This window comes from Melanostigma gelatinosum, assembly GCF_949748355.1.
Source record: "Melanostigma gelatinosum genome assembly, chromosome: 12".
NCBI lineage: Eukaryota > Metazoa > Chordata > Actinopteri > Perciformes > Zoarcidae > Melanostigma > Melanostigma gelatinosum.
The window spans coordinates 3,758,933-3,778,452 of NC_136645.1; the positions used below are offsets into that span (position 1 = coordinate 3,758,933).

Consider the following 19,520-nt stretch of genomic DNA (forward strand, 5'->3'; position numbering starts at 1 on the left):
ATCCTCACCGTCATGATAACGGAGCAGAAGCTCTTCGAGCACACCTGGAATCAAACCTGTGACCCTCTGGTCACGGGACGTCGGGCAATGCTGCTGCCTTTGTCGGTCGTACTGGTCGACAAGCAGAACAGGAACATGGAGACCTGTCCAGTGTGCAGCAGCACTGTGGGTCAGTCCCATTTCCCATTTCGTACACCCTTGATTCCTTTCCTCGCCTCCCTTACTAAGTCTCCCCAAAGGAGAGTGGGGGAGAGAGGAGGTGCATTGAACAAAATAAGACATCCATTTTAAAACGGTGTGGCAGAGTCACCGGTGCATCCTCACTTACTGCTCCTCCAGGAAAATGAAATTGATGCATCTTAGGAACTGGGACATCCTACAAGGAGTAGCGCTGAGATCGATTTCTGGGTCAAAAGCCGGAGGAGCGAGGAGGCACAAGAACGAGAGATGAAGAAGGAGCCGAGTGCAGCCGATAACTTTGCTTCTTGTAGCGACCGTCACCAATCAGATATCAGCTCACGGCGTCAACATCAGGCGCGCATGAAAACAGTTCGTCCGGTTGTCTCGGCGGGCCTTCCAGCAGCTCAAGACAGCTTCCCAGGATGCACCTCTCCTCCTGTCGCAGTGACTCGACCACATCGAGCTGCTCCCTGACCGGCTGGTCGCACTGCCGGAGGAGATTGGCGATCTACACACACACACACACACACACACGGTCATTAAAAATAATTATCGGGTTGATAGCTTGATACTTGGTGGAGTGTGTGTGTGTGCGCGTACACACACCTTATCCAGAGCGGTGTGAGAGTCTTGAAGGAGTCGCTGACAGAGAGTCTTGGCCGTCTGGACGCTCCACTCCTCTCTCTCCTCACACAGCACCTGGCCGAGCAACACCGCCTTCCAGAGGTGGCTGTGAAAACACACACACATGTAATAAATCATGTACTCACTCAAATGTAGAGTCCAGAGCAGTGGAGCTTCACTTTTCTTTTTTACAGATATAGACATCCTGTGTGTGTGTGTGTGTGTGTGTGTGTGTGTGTGTTCTTACTACAGTGTTTGTGGCAGCGACAGCAGTCTGAGAGCCGTCATCAGCCTCCAACCGGGACCTTCACTGGACACAGTGAGATTACTGACGGGGAGAAAGAGGAGTTGAAGGGAAAAAAGCTGGAGTGATTTCATGCATCAAATTGATTAGACTTATTTAAATTGTAATAATTTCTAAGTGCAATACAGTGACATCTCTATTTTAGCATAAAGACCGGACACAAGGGGAAAACTGCTGCTACTCTGAGGAAAATAAAATACTCGTAGCACTATTACAGCGGATTACAGAAAAACCACACCAACAGTGTAAATGTCTTACTGAAGGAAATTGTTCTCTTTGAGAAACTTGATCTTCTGATCCAGACTCCTGTCACCTCTTAAAACGTCACAGAGGAGATCTGAGGGACCACAGTGAAACACACAAGTACAAACTTACGATTACAGTGTCGTAAACTTTTCATTTCACCTGAACTGTATCAAGAAAAACAACAACTGCAATATTCACAAAGACACCAAACATGAATCTGTGTTGCCTTCAGAGGCCACAATGACGAGTGCTTTTGTATTTCCTGCTGCAGCTCACCTGCGTCCACATAGACCACGCTGTTGGGGTTGCAGGGGGCGACAAACCCGTACTCTAGCATCAGGCGCTGGGTGTCATGGGACCCGTAGTTAATGAAGGCCTGCTGGTAGCGGAGTGTCCCGGAAACACTCCGGATTTCGTAACATCTGGTCACGTCATTGAAACTTGCTTTCACCTGGAAAGAAAGGTGTAAACTCATGATTAGCTCTCCATTTTTTCAACTGTCCAATGAGTTAAAACCCAACTCAGGAAGCAGATGAGGTCACATATACTGTTTACACATAGGTAGGTCTGTGGTGATGCGTTCACTATCGTTTGAGGTTTACCTGCACGTCAGGGCGGTGGTTCAGCAGGTCCAGAAAGGGAGCTAAAGCGTAAACATCCTGCCCAGAGAGGGAGTCGTTGGATGGGTGAGACATGAAGACAGAGCGTGTGTTGACACTACACCACGCCCACCTGGAGGAGGAGGAGGAGGAGGAGGAGGAGGAGGAGGAGGGTCACATTGATAAGCTGACAGAAAACAAATTATAGTCTGGAAACATTTTCATTGTCATAAACCTGAACTTTGTACACCTGTTAAGATTATGAATCGGCTTATCTTCCACTTTTAGGTGTGTGTGTGTGTTTAAGCGCGCATACCTCAATGCTTCACATGTTAACACCTCATCCACGGGCTGACTCAGGAGCGGCTGCAGAGATCTGGATCAAGAATAAATCACTGACATCTTGGGACGACATCGACATTGTTCACAATAAAGAAGATTGATGGAATGTTGAAAATGACAAATAGCATAGAGGGGTAACATCTCAATGCAAAGATTAGGTGTGCCTTCTGCGAGTTACGTTACGCAACGTGTGAGTGAACTCTGCCGTGATCTCAATCGAGACCTGAGGCTGCAGTGTCGAGCTCACCTGAAAAAGTTCTGATTAAGAGAGTGGAGCTGTCGCACCGCCTCCCTCTGCTCTAAAGCCCGTCGCCGCGCGCCGCTCGGCAGAACAGCCACGACGTCGTCGGTGAAGTAGGCGGGGCAGGTGTAAGCGGCGGGCACCACGTCGATGTAGGGGAACCAATCGGAGGCCTCTCCCAGGTGGCGCTCACACACCAGGAAGACGCAGAGCGCCAGCAGGGGGGAGAGGCGGGGCTTCCAGCTGGTGGAGACACAAGCAATGACTACCGACTCCCCGAATAATATGAATCTGACATTTTGCACAAATACCGGCTTTGAACAGAATGTGGCCTATTAAGTAGCCTACTATTTTTGAGTGAGGACACAAGAAATATATCTTTTATAATAAATAGTGTTTTCGTATAATTATCTAGTAAGTGTGTTGTTATGATTTTTAGTTATACATGTGCGAATCCAATTATGACAACCTCAGATGAGACAAATCCTGGCCCACCCCCTGTGATAATTGGCGCCCCCCTTGTGTCTGTATGTATATTTACAATGTTATTACATTTACCACGTGTTCCTTACTCTTTAACTTATTCTGTTTTACTTTACTCTTCGTCTTTAATGCAATTCAGTGCGACAAAAACACAAAGTGCCCCTTTAAAAAGTACCAGAGCTGCTGGATCAACATTCTCATGACACGTCGGCGCTTTAAAGAGGTAGTACTGGTAGCTGCTGCAGGGCTGTTGGGACGGATTGCATTCACTCGTATATGAATGCGTCTGACTCTACCTCTTGATATAGTGTCCCAGGTAGCTGTCCAGCACAGTTGAGGTCGTGAGGAGACAGGACTCTGGCAGAGAAATGAGCAGCTGGCCAGGCTGACACCACGTAAAAGAAAATATTACACGACTGGTTAAATTGAGGTTTGTTTCATTTTAAGTATGTTAATTTTGCATCAAGCCATCTATTTATCGTGCAGATAATTAAAAATGTGAACGTGTGCACCAGGAAAATACTTAAAAATAAAGAATGCTAGCCTTATTGTTAAAAGGAGAAAATGTATTCATTCTGTAATTGTTAACTTCTTTCCTGGTTTATATAGATAGTAATTACTTAAATGTCTGTCATAATGAGAGACATTTTAGTAATTACCATCTATATAAACTACATACATGTGTAGTTCGTTCAGTCAGATGCAGACTTACCTTTATGCTCTTGACAGCTTGAAGTCCTCTCCCCGTGTCTGTGATGACAGAAGCAGCAAACACACACACGTACACTTTAAAGTCTGTCGTTCGATCCATCAGTCAGATTATTACACACGGGTTGAGTGCAGTGAAAGGTTTGGAGAAGCAGATTGTCTGCTAGAGTAGAGTACAGTATTGTACATTAGGACATCAGAGTCGTACCAGTGAAGAGCGCCGGCTGCAGCAGCGTTGAGGTGAATCCTCGCTGGTGAAGAAACTTCATCAGTCTCACATACTGCAGCTGATGGCACAGAGAGACTGAGGAAACAGAGAGAAACAGGGCGGTGACGGGAAAGAACCATCTGTGCTCAAACAGCTGACAGCAGAGAAACAGTAGAAATACAGCTGTTGATTGGTTTGTACCCGACTGGACGACGCTCTCTTGTTTCTGTCTCCTCTTCCTCGCAGCTCGTCCAGCCCGATGGCCGCGACCCCTCATGACCCGACCTGGACCTGGACCACACAAACATACACATGTGGTGACTTTCTGAGGTGTTGGAGATTGACATTAATCCCCCAACTTGCTTATAAGATAGATAATGAATCAACATAATAACTATAAACGTCACCAATGCAAAGCTCCTTTATGCGTTTATTTATAGCAGTTTATTCGGTACACTAGATGAAAACTAATGCAATGTCATACAATAACTCTGAAATATATCCGACCAGCATTATGGTTATAATGATCACAGAGGGGTTGTTTCAACTCTATGGTTATTTTAAAGCCTGTATTCTGTAGAGCACGAACATTACATTGACTGGTGTTTCTAATAGTATGTCCAACCCATTGACATCATTGAGAGTAGAGTACACGAACACAAACTACAGTCTCAAAAATCATCATATTATTGGACTATTTGGTCGCAATCCAAAGTAAATAACAAACTGAAGTATTCAATTAGTTAACACGTGCATAATTACTATCATGAGGTGGTAAGAAACAAGCACAATACCTAGATATTATTCTCATTTATTTAAAGTCTTCGTCCTGAATGGGCTGCTCCTCGGGTCAAACCACGTGGTTGACTTGTTTTATTCCGGGTATGCGCAGTAACACTGCGCCGCAGACCACCAGCTCTCCTCCCCCTTGTTTCCTCTGTTCCCTCCGTTCTTCTTCCTGAACGCTTCACTTCTCTCTGCAGCTTCAACACCGCAGGTTCACTCAAGACCTTAAAGTAAGAAACCTCCAGTCTACTACAAGTTAGAAATGTATTAGAATGCATATAATAGTATCTGCATTTGTTTGACGAGCGTATTTCCGTTAGTAGGCCGACCTGTTTTCAGTATTTGTTATGTAACGCTGTTCTGAAATCAGGTAAAAACTGCTAAAGCTGAAACAATGTAACAGGCAATTGCACTTTTGATATGAGACAATGCATTATATGAGTTAACGTTATAATACGTCAACTGTTCGTTCACACCTTCGTTGCATGAATGAGTCTTTGTAAAACCAGTTAGCAATGTAACAACGGTTTGTATCTGGACTAAAGGTCGTAACAGTGACTCGTGCACTTTGTATCCCTTAATTCGCGTCATCATTTTGGGGGATTTTTGACAGAATAGGATTTTTTTTTTTTTACTGAAACCGTTGTTGCTGTGACCTTTTACAATTTAAAGTTATTTTTACATTATCAAACATTAATCAGAATTCGTTTTATTACCAAGTTTTTCACATAGAAGCAACTCCCTTTTTGGCGATTTGGGGCATACACATGAACTTAGTAAGAGTAAATAAAATAAGCAAGAAACATAAATATAGAAAAATAAATACAATAAAATATGAAAAAATATCAAAATACAGTATGAAAATATTGACCAGCGAATATGCAAAAGTTCACAGTATAGGTTCCCATTTTAATGACTTCACTCAAAGTAAAACAACCTTATCAAATGTGAGTTCCCAAATCAATCTTTCTTAATTCCAGCTGCTTCTCTGGCTCTCACCATGACTCAGCAAATCTTATCCCTTTTGAATCTCATCCTATGTGGCTGATTGTTTATTTTGGATGGAGTTCAGAAAGTCCCCACCCTTTCCGGACTGACAGCTTTGTGTGTTTAATGTAAGGCTGGTGCAGCTGGAGTTTTTACATTATCATAAGACAGATTGTCACCATGAATCAGCAAATCTGATCCCTGTTTATTGTCCTCCGACAACATTATTTACTCAAGTTTTTTTTCTGCCTTCTCTGGACTGAAACCTGTGTGTGTGTGTGAGTTTAATGTGAACCTTTAACGCTGATGTCTCTCTGTGAACAGACATGTCTACCAAGGTTGCAGTGGTAACGGGCAGTAACAAGGGCATCGGCCTGGCCATCGTCCGAGCGCTCTGCAAGGAGTACCAAGGAGACGTCTACATCACCGCCAGAGACGTGTAGGTAGCTCACCTGGTAACGACTACCAGGCCTCCACATACTGCAATATCACTGATGACTCATGTTTCACCTAAATATCTATTAGAGAAACCTGACCCATTTATTAGTTTATGGAAAAGGACAAAGCGCCAAAGTTTTTATTGCAGCAACCTGCATGTTGTCTTTGGCAAACAGGTACAAAATGTGATCACATGATATGAAATAACACCCCTATCAATTGGAAATGTGCGTAATGTAAGCCCACTGGTTCAACATGTCGCCAACAAAGGAATAAAGTTCAAATGAACTAAATCTTTTCTTCTCTTTTTGCAGCGGCCGTGGTCAGGAAGCGGTGGAGTCTATGGCCTCCGAAGGGCTGAAGCCAAAGTTTCACCAGCTGGACATCAACGACCCGAAGAGCATCACCGCCGCTGCTGCTTACTTTAAAGATAAGTACGGAGGGGTGGACGTCCTCATCAACAATGCTGGGATCGCATTCAAAGGTAGGATTACAATGATGTGTAGTACTTCACTGTGGCCACGCACACAATTATGTTAAATATGTTAATATTACCGATGTGACTACTGAGACAATCTGAATAATGCTGGTATGAAATGAGAACGTGCCAGCATGTTTGTATTTGTGCCTTTTAATCCCCTAAGTGCATAAAATTACTTTATATCTGATGTTTTGAGCTACGACTATGAATTGAAGTCATTCATCCAATAAGGAGGCGATAATTACATCATCTCTCTTGTTCTCTCTCTCTTCAGCGGCGGACACGGCTCCATTTTCAGTCCAGGCCGAAGTGACCCTGAAGACGAACTACTTCGCCACCAGAGACATGTTGACTCACTTCCTGCCGCTCATCAAAGCTGGAGGTAAAGAAGACGCAGAACAGAAGAAGTCCTCCGTCTCAATAAACCGATCGGCGTCTTCGTCAGAGTAAAATGTATAACTGCCGTCTCTCGTGTTCCAGTCGCTCCCGATCGCAGCGAAGTCGAGACGTAAAATGTTCCTGGCTTTGGTAACGGCTTCAAACGTCCTCTGTGTGTTTCAGGTCGCGTGGTGAACGTCTCCAGCTTCGTCGGCGCCCGCACATTGAACAAGTGCACCGCGGCCCTCCAGCAGCGCTTCCGCAGCGAGGACATCTCCGAGGAGGAGCTGACTGGACTGATGGAGCAGTTTGTCGACCAGGCCAAGAAGGGCGAGCACGAGAAGGGCGGCTGGCCTGACACGGCGTATGGGACGTCCAAGACTGGACTAACGGTAGGACCGGTCAGACCTGTTAATCAGGCATCTCACCGGTGGGGACCAGCACGAGTTTGTAGTAATTATAACGGAAAGTCAGATGCATCAGTCAGTCAGGGATCATTAGAAAAGCTGATTGAAATGCTTCTTGAATGCCATATTTCCTTTCATACAGACATTAACAGGTGTGTGTGTGCGTCCGTCCGTCCGTCCTCAGGTCCTGTCCATGATCCATGCTCGCCGTCTGTCCAAGGAGAGACCGAATGACGGGGTAACTTGAGAAATATAACGTCTTTTAATGAAACAACAGGAACCGGCTCTTCTTTTTAACCACTTTGTTTAACTCCGTAGTTTGTTAAAATAAATGTCATAAATTGTCATAACATCAGTTTGTACTCTCAGTGGGGTTGTGTTTCTGGTGAAAGCCTCGCTGCTAACGTACACTGGTGTTGCTTTTATTGTCGTTTCTCTCAGATCTTGGTGAACGCCTGCTGTCCAGGCTGGGTGCGCACCGACATGGCCGGGTCGAAAGCCCCCAAGTCCCCAGACGAGGGCGCCATCACTCCGGTCTACCTGGCGCTGCTGCCGCCCGGAGCCACAGAGCCTCACGGGAAGTTCGTCTCCGATAAAGAAGTCCAGACGTGGTGAAAGGGCTGAAAAGGGGCCAGCGTGTCGGTGTCTCCACTTCAGCACTAAATGACCAAAAAAGAAACATCTGACGTTTCAAAAATCAGACACAAGCAGGGGAGCACTGATATGTGATGTTGTTTATGTGTGTGTGTCTGCAGGGTTATATGTAACAACACCCAGTCATTACATGCTGTTGTTAAAACTCCGTTTCATCACTTTGCCTTCGCTAGCATCAACGATCATAGTATTTTTTACATGGAAAGGGAAACCTTGCCTTAACAGGATGAAGCTTAAATGTTGTGAGATCTAAGGAACTGAAATGCTTTTCTGTCAAAACGAAACGTCTTTTCTACAATGCGATGCTTTTGCATCAAAGATTGCTTTCAGTAAAAAAATAAAAGATTCAAAATACTAAAAAAACTTGTCAAAATGTTAATTAACAATGCGAAAACGGGACAATATACCGATGTTACATCGAAGTATGCATTGCAAACTATAAAATCATGATGCACATATTTAAAACAAAAATCACATGCTGTGTATTAAAGCAGCAAAGGGAGCTTAAACTGTAAACTACAGTGAGATGTGATGTCTGGTTAAATGTCTGAAAACAGACTTCTGGGAGGAATATGTGGCTTTTCAAAAAATAAATAAGAGAAGTTGGGTTAATATTAAAGTTAGAAGTAAAAATGTGTTTTTTTCGTTGGTACCTTGTATTCTTTATCACTGTAATGTGAAGAATGTTGTCTGAGTAGTGGCATGTGACACCTAGTGGCTAAGATGTTTATTTCATAAGAAAATAGATTTTGTGTCACTCACACTTTCATCTTGAAAGAGAAAAAGCGACCTACATTTAAATGAAAAGTAGGTCGTAATGACACGAATATGGCTTTATTTACGGGCAACATGCGTGTTTGTGTGGTTTAGTGAGTGTGATATACCTACACACAGTAAACCCAGGGTTCATGTGGTCACCATCTTGGTTTCTTTCCATCTTCCTCTCATCATCTTTTATCTGCTGGTTGATATTTTCCACTGCATTGGTTCTCACAGACCTCCGTTGTCTTTTTATTTCAGCCTATGCTTTTAGGAATAGGCTGCAGAGATCATGAGGTACAATTCTTATATCAAAACCTGTGAAATGTTCAGAGTATTTCAAAAATAATCACAAAATCACGATAATATTCAGTAATTTAACAATTAAATCTTTTGTTTTGTTAAGACTGACTTATTCACATTGTGGTCTAAATGTTGTTTCAACGCCCTTTTCATTTAAATTCATTTAGTAAATTTTGTATTAAATTAAAATAAAGTAATTTAGCAACAAAGCACCAATTTTAATATTTAGTTTACCTGATACTATCTAACCTGTTTAATATGTGTGTAATCTTAGAAGGTAAACTTCTGCAGCCCTCCAAATTCCCTGATTGAATTTTAATAACATAAATATTGCATGGACACAACCTTGGTGACCTCAACTGCAACAACAGAACTGCTTCCTTCATTGTCATTTCTTTGCAAACTCAAATTATTTGATGAGGAGAAACAAAAGATCACTCCGACCAAATTTCACTGCAGCCAAATGTGACTTTGACCCCCCGAGGTGTTTTGTATCGTTATCCATCTCCAAAATGTGTTTTCATATGCATGTGCACCTGGATTTTCATATCTTTTTCCATTACCTGAATGAAATCCAGACACCCAGAGCACATTGCTAATGCAAAGAGGTCAGGGCTTCAAATCTCATTCAGGTGGTTTCATATTGTACGAAAATGTAAATCCAGATTGCTGCGCTTTATCTCTCATGCTTCCCCTCTCGGCCCAGGTTTTAAGTCTCTGTGTCAATACGACAGCAGCCTGTGTGAGTCTGTGTGCTGTTGATATAGTGCTGTGTGCGACTGTGGGAGTTGTAGTCCTGTCAGACGAGAGTAAAAACCCTGATTACCTCGTAGATAAAAACTAATCCACAGAGCGAGAGAGACAGAGATGATAGTCCACTAATCCCTGCTCTCTGCCAAGGGAAACCCCATCACACACACACGCGCTTCGATAATCACACTGACCACCATCATCACTGGTTGTAATTGCTGCATGAGCATGAGAATTACTTCATTGATCCTGCGGTGAGGGAATTCCCTCAGACCTGATACAATACACACACACACAGCGATCAATGCCGCAGAAGAAGGTCTGTTTTTCTGACCCATAATTCAACAGAAGCAGCGAATAGATATTTGACTTCATAAATGTTTCGTGTGATGTTGAATTGATTTAGATTTGTCCGATTTTAGGATAACTACAACAGTGGTTCGATGGGCTTCATGGGTATTGTATTCAAATTAGCATGTAAACTGTAAAGGCTATAAAGTTGCAGCACATACAGTATATGAGACTGTCTGAAACTTATATTTCCTTCTATGCACTCTTACTGTATTAAAACAGTATAATAGAATTATGCATGGACACATTTAACATACAATCAACTGAAATTCACCCAGTTTTAGTTTCTTTTTGTGTACTTATTAGATTTATATGTGTTATGTTTTCCAGTTTTTTTAGGATTCAAGGTTTTTAGTTAGTTGTTTTGACCAGACCGCCTCTCAGGGGTTGTTTGCATGAAACTCTACTTCTTTTTGTCTGTAAATGAATGAAGACACATTGTTTTTGTCAAGCTTTTGCAAATGAAACCATTCACTTTGCATTACACTCCTCTTGTGCCAGCTGGGATTTGATCCAACAATTCACACATTGTTTGCTTCCATGTCTTTGTGCAACACTCCTCTGCAGCACGATCAGACTACAGAAAATACAAAAACAAAAAAAAGAAGTCTGAAACATGTTCAGGCCGGAAAAAGTAAAATAAAATAGGTTAAAATCATTTCTTCATCTTCTGACAAACTGATATTCTCATCTTAATTTGCAGCTTCAATGGTTAAAAGGCAGGTATTCAACTTTTATCTATCCGCTGTGCACTCACAATATTATCTATGATCACACTTCATATCCTCCTGAAAAAGCAGATTAAAACATTCCATATCAAACCTTTGTTGACTCTTCTCCAGCCAACAGCTGACTCTACACCTGCTGCAGCTGAACGGACTAAACCTCCTGCTACGCATTAACATTCCATGACCCGGCTAGCTACCCCATAAGCCACTTTGGGGTTGCCAAGTTTGTGGAGAATCCTCCTCCAGCATAACACTTGTCGTGTTGTATTAGCTCTTGAATTCATAATAAAGGCCTTTTATTAATGATTGATCAGCACATTAACATTTAAAATTCTCTGTCACTGACAAACTCTTTCTGATGAGTATACTATGAATTCAAACATGAAATTAATTCATGCCTATAAACCCCCAATACATGACTTGTCAGAGAACGGTGCCCCATGAAAGCATGAACATGTCATGACTCTCATTCGGTGACTTCATATCACACCTAATAATTACACCGACTTCTCTGAGAATCCCTTCGTTCTCTTCTGATGACTTCTCGTGGCAGCATGTGAGGACACAGCCATGCACACTAATCCCCCCCCCCATCAAATCACTGGAATCTTGTCAAATATTAAGATTTAAGCTTCTTAACATTTTCTACATTCTTCTTTTCATTGATACGTTTAATCCTCGCAGTCTGGGATTTAGTCTGTTTATATTTAGGGAACCGAGTTCACAAACCTTGTTAAACTGTCAGAGAATTATTCAGACGTAAATGTTGTGCTCTTTCCGAGAGCGCGGGTTCAATCTGATGACTGTGTTGTGGGGATTGGGTCCTTTAAAATAAGGCAGTAAAGTAAAAGTTGAATATAAAATGAGATTGTTTGTCACATAGCTGATCGTCTGAAGTGCGTGTTGGCCAAAGCTAAACCGTCTTTCTCAGTTTGTAATTGGAAGTGTGTGTCCTCAGTTTGGGTTGCGCTCCTCTCTATTGCAGAAGCATTGATTTCATTTACCATAAAAAAGAAGGACTTGTTATGTTAAAGATTTTAAAGAGGCAATAAGTCTGCCTTTTGACTCACGCTGTGTCTGCTGGATGAGTTGATAAGATTTTGGATCAATACCAATAACTGGAGGGACGTAGTGGATAAAAAACAAAAACACAACTCTCCGCCCATGAAAAATTATAAAATTACGATTGACAAAGAACGTTTGTGAGGGAAATGCGCTTCCTTTGGAGGTGAAGCTGGTTACTCCATTCTGGCTAAACTCAAAGTACCTCAAATTTGTAGTACAGTACTTGAGGCAATGTACTGAGTTATTTGACCACTGCAGAAACATATCAGAGAACGAGAGTTGTTTCTAAAAGCTGTAGAAAGCTGGACATGTGAATCAGCAGACGTGTGATGTTTTTTTTGACAGTGACGACATGTTGAGCCCTGCAGGACTGATAAGTGATGGTGATTGAGCGTTGGGACCGTCCCTGTCCCCCGCAGGAACCTAGTTTTACACTCTGTCAGCAGCCCGCACACACACACACACACACACACACTCACACACACACACACACACACACACACACACACACACACCTACACACACACACACACACACACACACACACATGCATCCTTCCTGTCAGCTAAGTGATGAAGAAAGGAGTTTGGATCCATAACAGCAGATCAGTTCATGAATCAGTGTCTGTGAGAATATTCCAGATTCAAGCTGCATTCAGCCGGCAGTCACGTGTGCATGAAATATCTGTTTTTGAGTCGAAGAGATTTGCCCGGCTTTCGCTTCTTCAGCGCGTTATTGTGTGGCCAGGTGTATCGGCAGTAACACCGCAGTGTGTAAATCCTCTCTCTTCAATTCATATGCAGTGAAATGCTGCTGTTTGTGTGAGCGGCCAGCATCCCTTTATGCATGTGGAGGTATGGTGACTGGTTTAACCCTCGTCCTGCCAACACCTGTAACATCCAAGGACCTCCGACTGAATAAACAAACATCATAGCACGTTAGCTCATCACAATACCATTAGTTATGTAATTGATGTCATCTAAAAAAAAAAAAAGGATTGTCATTATCATTTGCATAGTGTGTAAAACCAAAATATTTTGTGACACTTTAAATTAGGCAAACATTTGATCTGTCTATTCCTTGTCAATTAAAACTGCTTTGACTACATTGGTGTCCAAAATGATTATTTAGGAATCAAGTGAGTACAAATGAAACATGATCCCTCTGGGGTTTGCAGGATGAGGGATGAGCTGGTACTGGTCGCCACTAGATGTCAGTAAGGCAGCACCATGACGTCTCTTTAGAGGAGCGCCTCGTGACAGGATTCCGCTCACAGCATTTTAATACTGCTGCATCTGGTGTCTCTGCAGGATCTTCCTGCTTCCTCCGGTCGGTCTCTCTCTGTTAGTCCATCTTTTTGATGAATAAAATGAAGAGACGTTACGCACCCAGTGATGAGCGACGGCTGGTGTGTGTTCTCGAATAACCTTTACAGTAATGGGATGTCCTCACGGGGAGGACGAGGTGAGAGTTAAAGGCGGGATGTTGGAGTTTTTAAGCCAAACCATGTTTATTACGTTAACCACGTGTTTCAGACTGTTTAAAACGGAAACCATTTCCGGCAACTAGAAAGTGAAAGGTAACGAGAAACCATTCATGTCTCTGTATGGTCCTCTCCATAATGCTATCAGACACTAATAACAACAATCTGAGCCTGTCAGTGGCAAAAACAAGCACTTTTAGCGAACGTACCATCGAAGGTGCAGAACTGCCCGATACGATTACATTGCAGCGTTCCTCCTCATTCACCAATTTCAACAATTGTCCCCATTAGCAGTGGCGGCTGGTGGAACATGTTCTAGGTAGGGCTGTGCCACATCCAATCAATTTCAGCAAACATCCCAGAATAATTGAATGCAAAAAAAGTGAAGGTATCAAACACGCATTACTACTTTGCAGTTAAATCTGTAACATTTATTCCAACATGAAAAAAACAGTCAGTAACACTTTGATAAACAGGTCAGGACATCTTATTTTTGTCCCCACAAGCAATTCAGTATAATATAATAATATATATGATATACAATGATATTCACAATAATATAAAACACACAGACATATATATATATATATATATAATTATTTATTTACAACTATATATCCATTTCTCAGGGGCTTCTTATCCCTCAGACCGCTGTGCTCGTTGAAAATAACATGGAGTCTGGCGTAATAGTCTGCTACAGTTTCACCAGGCTTTTGCTTGCATGATGTTATTTTTGTCGTGTTGATTCTCGGCGGGAAAGCAATTGTCAAAGCTGTAACCAGTAGGGTAATCATGTCTCTATATGCAGCGTTGTCAGCGTGATCCCACTTGGTTTGTACCTGTCTGGCATTTCCTTGACCGGCGGCTCGAACCTTGGCATAGTTGGCTGGGCCAAGTTTCTTCATGAGGAGGCGTCTGAGTTCTCCTTCAGTGGGGCTAAACTCATGGCAGAATACGATAAGTTCATCACAAAACTTTGTGCCTGATACTTGGGGGTCTGGCAGATGTGCCCGGGCGTCGGCCATGTCTCTGTCAGTCGAGGGTCTGTGGACCATCATTGCTCCATTTGGACCATCGGGAATGAGAGTTCAAGTCTTTCCTCGTCGCCGTCTGTTCTTGGTCCTCGTCCACTTCTGGTGTCACATGAGTGGTTGTAGGAACCTCTCACTGCGTCTCCAGTTGTTCCAGGTCCTCATGTGACTTGTCTGGACTGCCTAGTTGGGACATGGCGTGTGCGGCCTGCTGCATGAAGTTGGTCGACGGAGGAGATCGTGCTCGTGAGGTTGCTGGCAGGAGTGCTGGTTGGAGATGGGTCGAAGTCAGGCTGTCTTGGTGTGGGTGGGCCCTGCTGTGCTGCTGGACCGGGTGGAGGGGCCACATATAAGCGTGCTGCTTATCAGGCTGGGATCATCTGGGGCCAGACAACTATCTCCAGGCCAGACATCGGCAGTCCTACTGATTGGGGGTGGACACAGAAAGGAGAGAAATGGCAGGTTTGTTGGTCGACGTTACCCCCCCATCGCAGCCAGTTGTCAGGAACTGGCCAAGTGTTCCTGTAAGAAACGTTGCCATGGGAGGTGCAAGTGCTTTCAGTTGGGACTTCCATGTACAGCACTCTGCAGCTGCATATGTGAGCAGTAGCAGTTGGAAGATGAATGTGCCCGATGACCGTACCTTTGTGCGGAGTTACTGCAGACATTCATATCGCAATGATACCCCCTGAACAGTGACATTGACATTAATGCACCTAAATGTGGTGCTACATATTAGTTTGAGGCTAAATCCTCAGCAATTGTAAGTAAAATTGCATTTAAAGAACTGAAAAACGATAAAAATAAAAACAAATTCATGTTACAATTGGTTATAATCACTTTATGGCAACTGCAAAATTGTTGATTTTCATATCAGTTCAGTATCTAGTGCTGTAAGATAATTAGTTTCCGTCCAGATTGACTAGTCTAGCAATGTTTCACATGTTATGTATAGTTATAATCCCCCTAAAGAATCTCAACTACTTTTATATCCTAGCAACTAGTCTTATAATGTTGTACATGTGAATTTAGCTGCTTTGATTTTGTGTTTAGAATAATATTGTCGATCTTATATGAAAATGTAGCATCTCTTACTGTTTAAAAAGTGAAGTACAGTTGTTTCATTTATTGAATGAGTTACAACATTTTGACCGTCCATGCTGACTAGACTAGTCTGAGTAAGTTACACATTTATCTTTAATATCAAATGTATTATTGTTCGATGAATTAAGTGTCCAGTGCCATAGTTTGTTTTGTCCAGTGTGATATCATATTACTGTAATGTTCAATTAGAACATAGTTGAAGGAAATGATTTTAATAAAAGAGTTGAATTATTAATTGCCACTTATATTCGTTCATTTTTCCACTAAATGTCCAATTACATCAGCACATTCATTATTCTAGTGTTATAGTTGTGGGTAATTATTAAAGCATCTTTTATTACCGACAAATTGACACCAAGATCATTCAAATCGGGGAAATACAAAGTTTTATTAAGAAAACAAATTTCGGGAGGCCCAATTAGCCGCCATCTTGGATTTTTGAATGGCCAATCAGGCAGGTTTGACCAGATACCTCTGGAGAACAACTCCACCAAATTTCATTTAGTTTAATTTCTTTGCCATATTTTAAGGATCATCAGAAATCATTACATTCATGAATTCAAAGATAAACATTCAATCTGGTATCCATAGTAACGATACCATTGAGGACCCCATGGATAGAATGTTGATGACATCACGGATTCTTTTCTGTTAATGTCAACACTCGATGGATAGAATGTTGATGACATCACGGATTCTTTGCCTGTCAACACTCGATGGATAGAATGTTGATGACATCACGGATTCTTTGCCTTTGATGTGAACACTGATGGATAGAATGTTGATGACATCACGGATTCTTTGCCTTTAATGTGAACACTGATGGATAGAATGTTGATGACATCACGGATTCTTTGCCTTTAATGTGAACACTGATGGATAGAATGTTGATGACATCATGGATATAGTGCCAAGCCTATATATAGGCGACACGACACACGACACGAGAAGAGAAGTGAAGAGCAGTGAAGAGAAGTGAAGTGAAGAGCAAGGAAGAGAGGGAAGAACAATATTGTTATTGTTCTGCAAGTTGAACAAGGAAGACATTGTGTACTGTTGTACACCGAGGTGAGCTCATTAATTGAAAACTGTGCGTTTTCTTTGGCAGTAGGAGATGTCTTACCTCAAGCCAACCGAAGAAGATCTTAAGAACCAGATCTCCAACTTGCAGAACAATAACAAATAGTTCAACCTCTTCTAATGCCCGGCTCCCGACTGGGAAGGGAAGAGAAGGGAAGAGGAGAGGAGAGGAGACTGCAGTAAAATGTACTGTACCCCGTGACGGGGTACATTTTACTGCAGTCTCCTCTCCTCTCCTCTTCCCTTCTCTTCCCTTCCATTCTCTTCTCTGCTCTTCACTTCAGGAGAGGAGAGGAGAGGAGACTGTGCAGTAAAATGTACTGTAACCCGTGACGGGGTACATTTTACTGCACAGTCTCCTCTCCTCTCCTCTTCCCCTCTCTTCCCTTCCCTTCTCTTCTCTCCTCTTCCCTTCTCTTCCCTTCCCTTCCCATCTCTTCTCTTCTCTTCCCTTCCCTTCTCTTCCCTTCCCTTCGCTTCTCTTCCCTTCCCTTCTCTTCCCTTCCCTTCACTTCTCTTCTCTTCACTGCTCTTCTCTGCTCATCTCTTCTCGTCTCTTCTCGTCTCGTCTCTTCTCGTCTCTTCTCGTGTCGTGTGGCGTGTCGGGTCGCGTGTCGCATCGCGTCGGGTGTCGTGTGTCGTGTCGTGTCGCGTCTCGTGTCGCGTTAGGGTTAGGGTCGTGTGTCGTGTCGTGTCGCGTCGGGTGTCGTGTGTCGTGTCGTGTCGCGTCGCGTCTCGTGTCGCGTTAGGGTTAGGGTCGTGTGTCGTGTCGTGTCGCGTCGCGTCGGGTGTCGTGTGTCGTGTCGTGTCGCGTCGCGTCTCGTGTCGCGTTAGGGTTAGGGTCGTGTGTCGTGTCGTGTCGCGTCGGGTGTCGTGTCGTGTCGCGTGTCGCGTGTCGCGTCTTGTCTTGGCCTCGCGTCGTGTCGTCCCAGGTGAAAAATAAATATGCTAAGTAACTTATTTTATACTAAATATATTTTAGTTGTGATTAAACAGTAGTTATGCACAATTTGAAGTGTATTTAGTATATTTTTGTGTGCTAAATTGGAATAACTTAATGTAAATAGGTGGAAGCGTGACTTCTGTACTTTTTATATTCGCCTGGGGTGTCGTCTCGTGTCTTGTCGTCTCGTGTCGTGTCGTGACGTCTCGTGTCTTGTCGTGTCGTCTCGTGTCGTGTCTTGTCGTGTCGTCACGTGCCGTCTCGTGTCGTTTATTATTAACATTGTTAATCCTATTACCGATATCATTAATGCACAGTACTGATTATTAATCCTATTACCGATACCATTAATGCACAGTACTGATTATTAATTCACTATCCTGTTCTACACATGACATCATTGCACGTCTGTCCATCCTGGGAGAGGGATCCCTCCTCTATTGCTCTCGCACAGGTTTCTTCCTCTTTCCTCCCCGTTAAAGGGGTTTTTGGGGAGTTTTTCCTGTTCCGATGTGAGGGTCCCGGGACAAGAGGATGTCAAATGTGTACATATTGTAAAGCCCTCTGAGGCAAATTTGTAATTTGTGATTTTGGGCTATACAAAAATAAATTGAATTGAATTGAATTAATCTGGAATGTGAAATCTGTTTGTTGTTGACCGATTGTCCAAAGGAGGTTTTGCCTAATGCAATGCGACAGTTCCCATTTACTGAGGCTCGTGTGTTCTCTCTGCTGGTGTGCTGCTGTCGTGTAACAAATGCATTACAGTTTTTCTCGATTGCTAAGACACATTTCTTGAAATGGTCACCCAGTCTCTCAAAACTGTAAACACAAAACCTCATCTTCAAGCACTATTTACAAAACCTCTGAATCCTTTTGCAAAATTAAACTTTCGCCTCAAAACAGTTTTACCTGTGATCAAAATCAAACACTGCTCTCAAATCATAAACAAAGTGATCAAAATAATATACACCATCAAGCAGTCAGTACACAATACACCAATAAATAGAAAACACATTGTTCAAAACATATAGTTCTCAGGGAGAAGTGGATTTTTAATCTCAAAACAAATTTCATATGAACGAAAACATGTTCTGTTACAGTAGCTCAAAATTGATCAGAAATGACTACTGTGCTTTGCTCTTTGCAATTTATTTTGTTCTTCCTCCTCCTTGTACCCCTATTTGTACAGTACTGTACCCTGCAGCTCACAAACGTGTCCTTTGTCTCTGTGATACTGTAATTCTTGTTCTTTGTTGATATGAACCTGCAACCAGTCAAAATCTATTGAGCAGTCAGTACTGTTACTGTAACAAATAGAAAGCACCATGTTCAAGGCCATACAATTAGTTTATTGTACATTATACAGCCTACAATGCACTGTAGGCCTACTACAGTATACAATACTACAGTAAAAGGGACAAAAATCAAAGGAGTCAACATGTCATCAATGTGCTTCTTCTTGTCTTTGGGCTGGGTCAGGCCAGAGCACTTCGTCGACATCACCTTCAACCACCTGTTTGCTCTCTAAACAGGCTTATATTGGTTGTGTCACATCATTTGATACAAGTGAAATCAATTTTGAGTGATTGTGTTTAATCAATGACGTGTTCTCTATTTGTATTTGATTGTTGCCACTTGTGTTTACCAGTATGGATGACATGTGCATTCGAGTGCAGAATGTGTTTTGAGACTGAGAATGTGTTTAGAGTTTTGCTGAAAAGTCGTGTCTGCAAATTGTGTTTTACCATGTGACACAGTTTAAGGTATTGACAACAGACTGCACAATCAGCTAAATGAGTTCAGGCAACTGAGAACTTTGTTCAGCCAATGGGTTTTAGTGTTTTAGCAATTGAG

General features: G+C 42.6%; 2 protein-coding genes across 2 annotated transcripts; one reads left to right on the forward strand and one right to left on the reverse strand.

Moving 5' to 3' along the window:
- Positions 1-27: 27 nt before the first annotated feature.
- Positions 28-4,783, reverse strand: setd4 (SET domain containing 4). Its single transcript, XM_079280883.1, has 13 exons — positions 4,730-4,783; positions 4,137-4,226; positions 3,936-4,031; positions 3,732-3,769; positions 3,316-3,404; positions 2,543-2,779; positions 2,270-2,329; positions 1,957-2,086; positions 1,631-1,805; positions 1,367-1,445; positions 1,052-1,132; positions 787-910; positions 28-688 (listed from the first exon to the last, which is right to left on the reverse strand). The coding sequence occupies exons 2-13, from the start codon at positions 4,210-4,212 to the stop codon at positions 512-514; spliced, it is 1,362 nt and encodes a 453-aa protein (XP_079137009.1). The 5' UTR covers positions 4,213-4,226; positions 4,730-4,783; the 3' UTR covers positions 28-511.
- Positions 4,784-4,850: 67 nt separating this feature from the next.
- On the forward strand, positions 4,851-8,417 carry cbr1 (carbonyl reductase 1). The gene is made up of 7 exons (XM_079279979.1): positions 4,851-4,951; positions 6,033-6,147; positions 6,461-6,630; positions 6,902-7,009; positions 7,189-7,397; positions 7,597-7,650; positions 7,854-8,417. Exons 2-7 carry the CDS (start codon positions 6,035-6,037, stop codon positions 8,025-8,027), a joined length of 828 nt encoding a protein of 275 aa, XP_079136105.1. The 5' UTR covers positions 4,851-4,951; positions 6,033-6,034; the 3' UTR covers positions 8,028-8,417.
- The last annotated feature ends 11,103 nt before the right edge of the window (positions 8,418-19,520 follow it).

Excerpts from the sequence above, each read along its gene's own strand:
- setd4 (XM_079280883.1), bottom strand. The coding sequence starts at position 4,212 with ATGAGGGGTCGCGGCCATCGGGCTGGACGAGCTGCGAGGAAGAGGAGA. Across the intron at positions 2,780-3,315 it reads CTGGGACACTATATCAAGAG|CTGGAAGCCCCGCCTCTCCC; the intron begins GTAGAGTCAGAC and ends TGTCTCCACCAG. Across the intron at positions 1,133-1,366 it reads AAAGAGAACAATTTCCTTCA|TAATCTCACTGTGTCCAGTG; the intron begins GTAAGACATTTA and ends TCTCCCCGTCAG.
- cbr1 (XM_079279979.1), top strand. The coding sequence starts at position 6,035 with ATGTCTACCAAGGTTGCAGTGGTAACGGGCAGTAACAAGGGCATCGGC. Across the intron at positions 7,010-7,188 it reads GCCGCTCATCAAAGCTGGAG|GTCGCGTGGTGAACGTCTCC; the intron begins GTAAAGAAGACG and ends TGTGTGTTTCAG. Across the intron at positions 7,398-7,596 it reads CGTCCAAGACTGGACTAACG|GTCCTGTCCATGATCCATGC; the intron begins GTAGGACCGGTC and ends GTCCGTCCTCAG.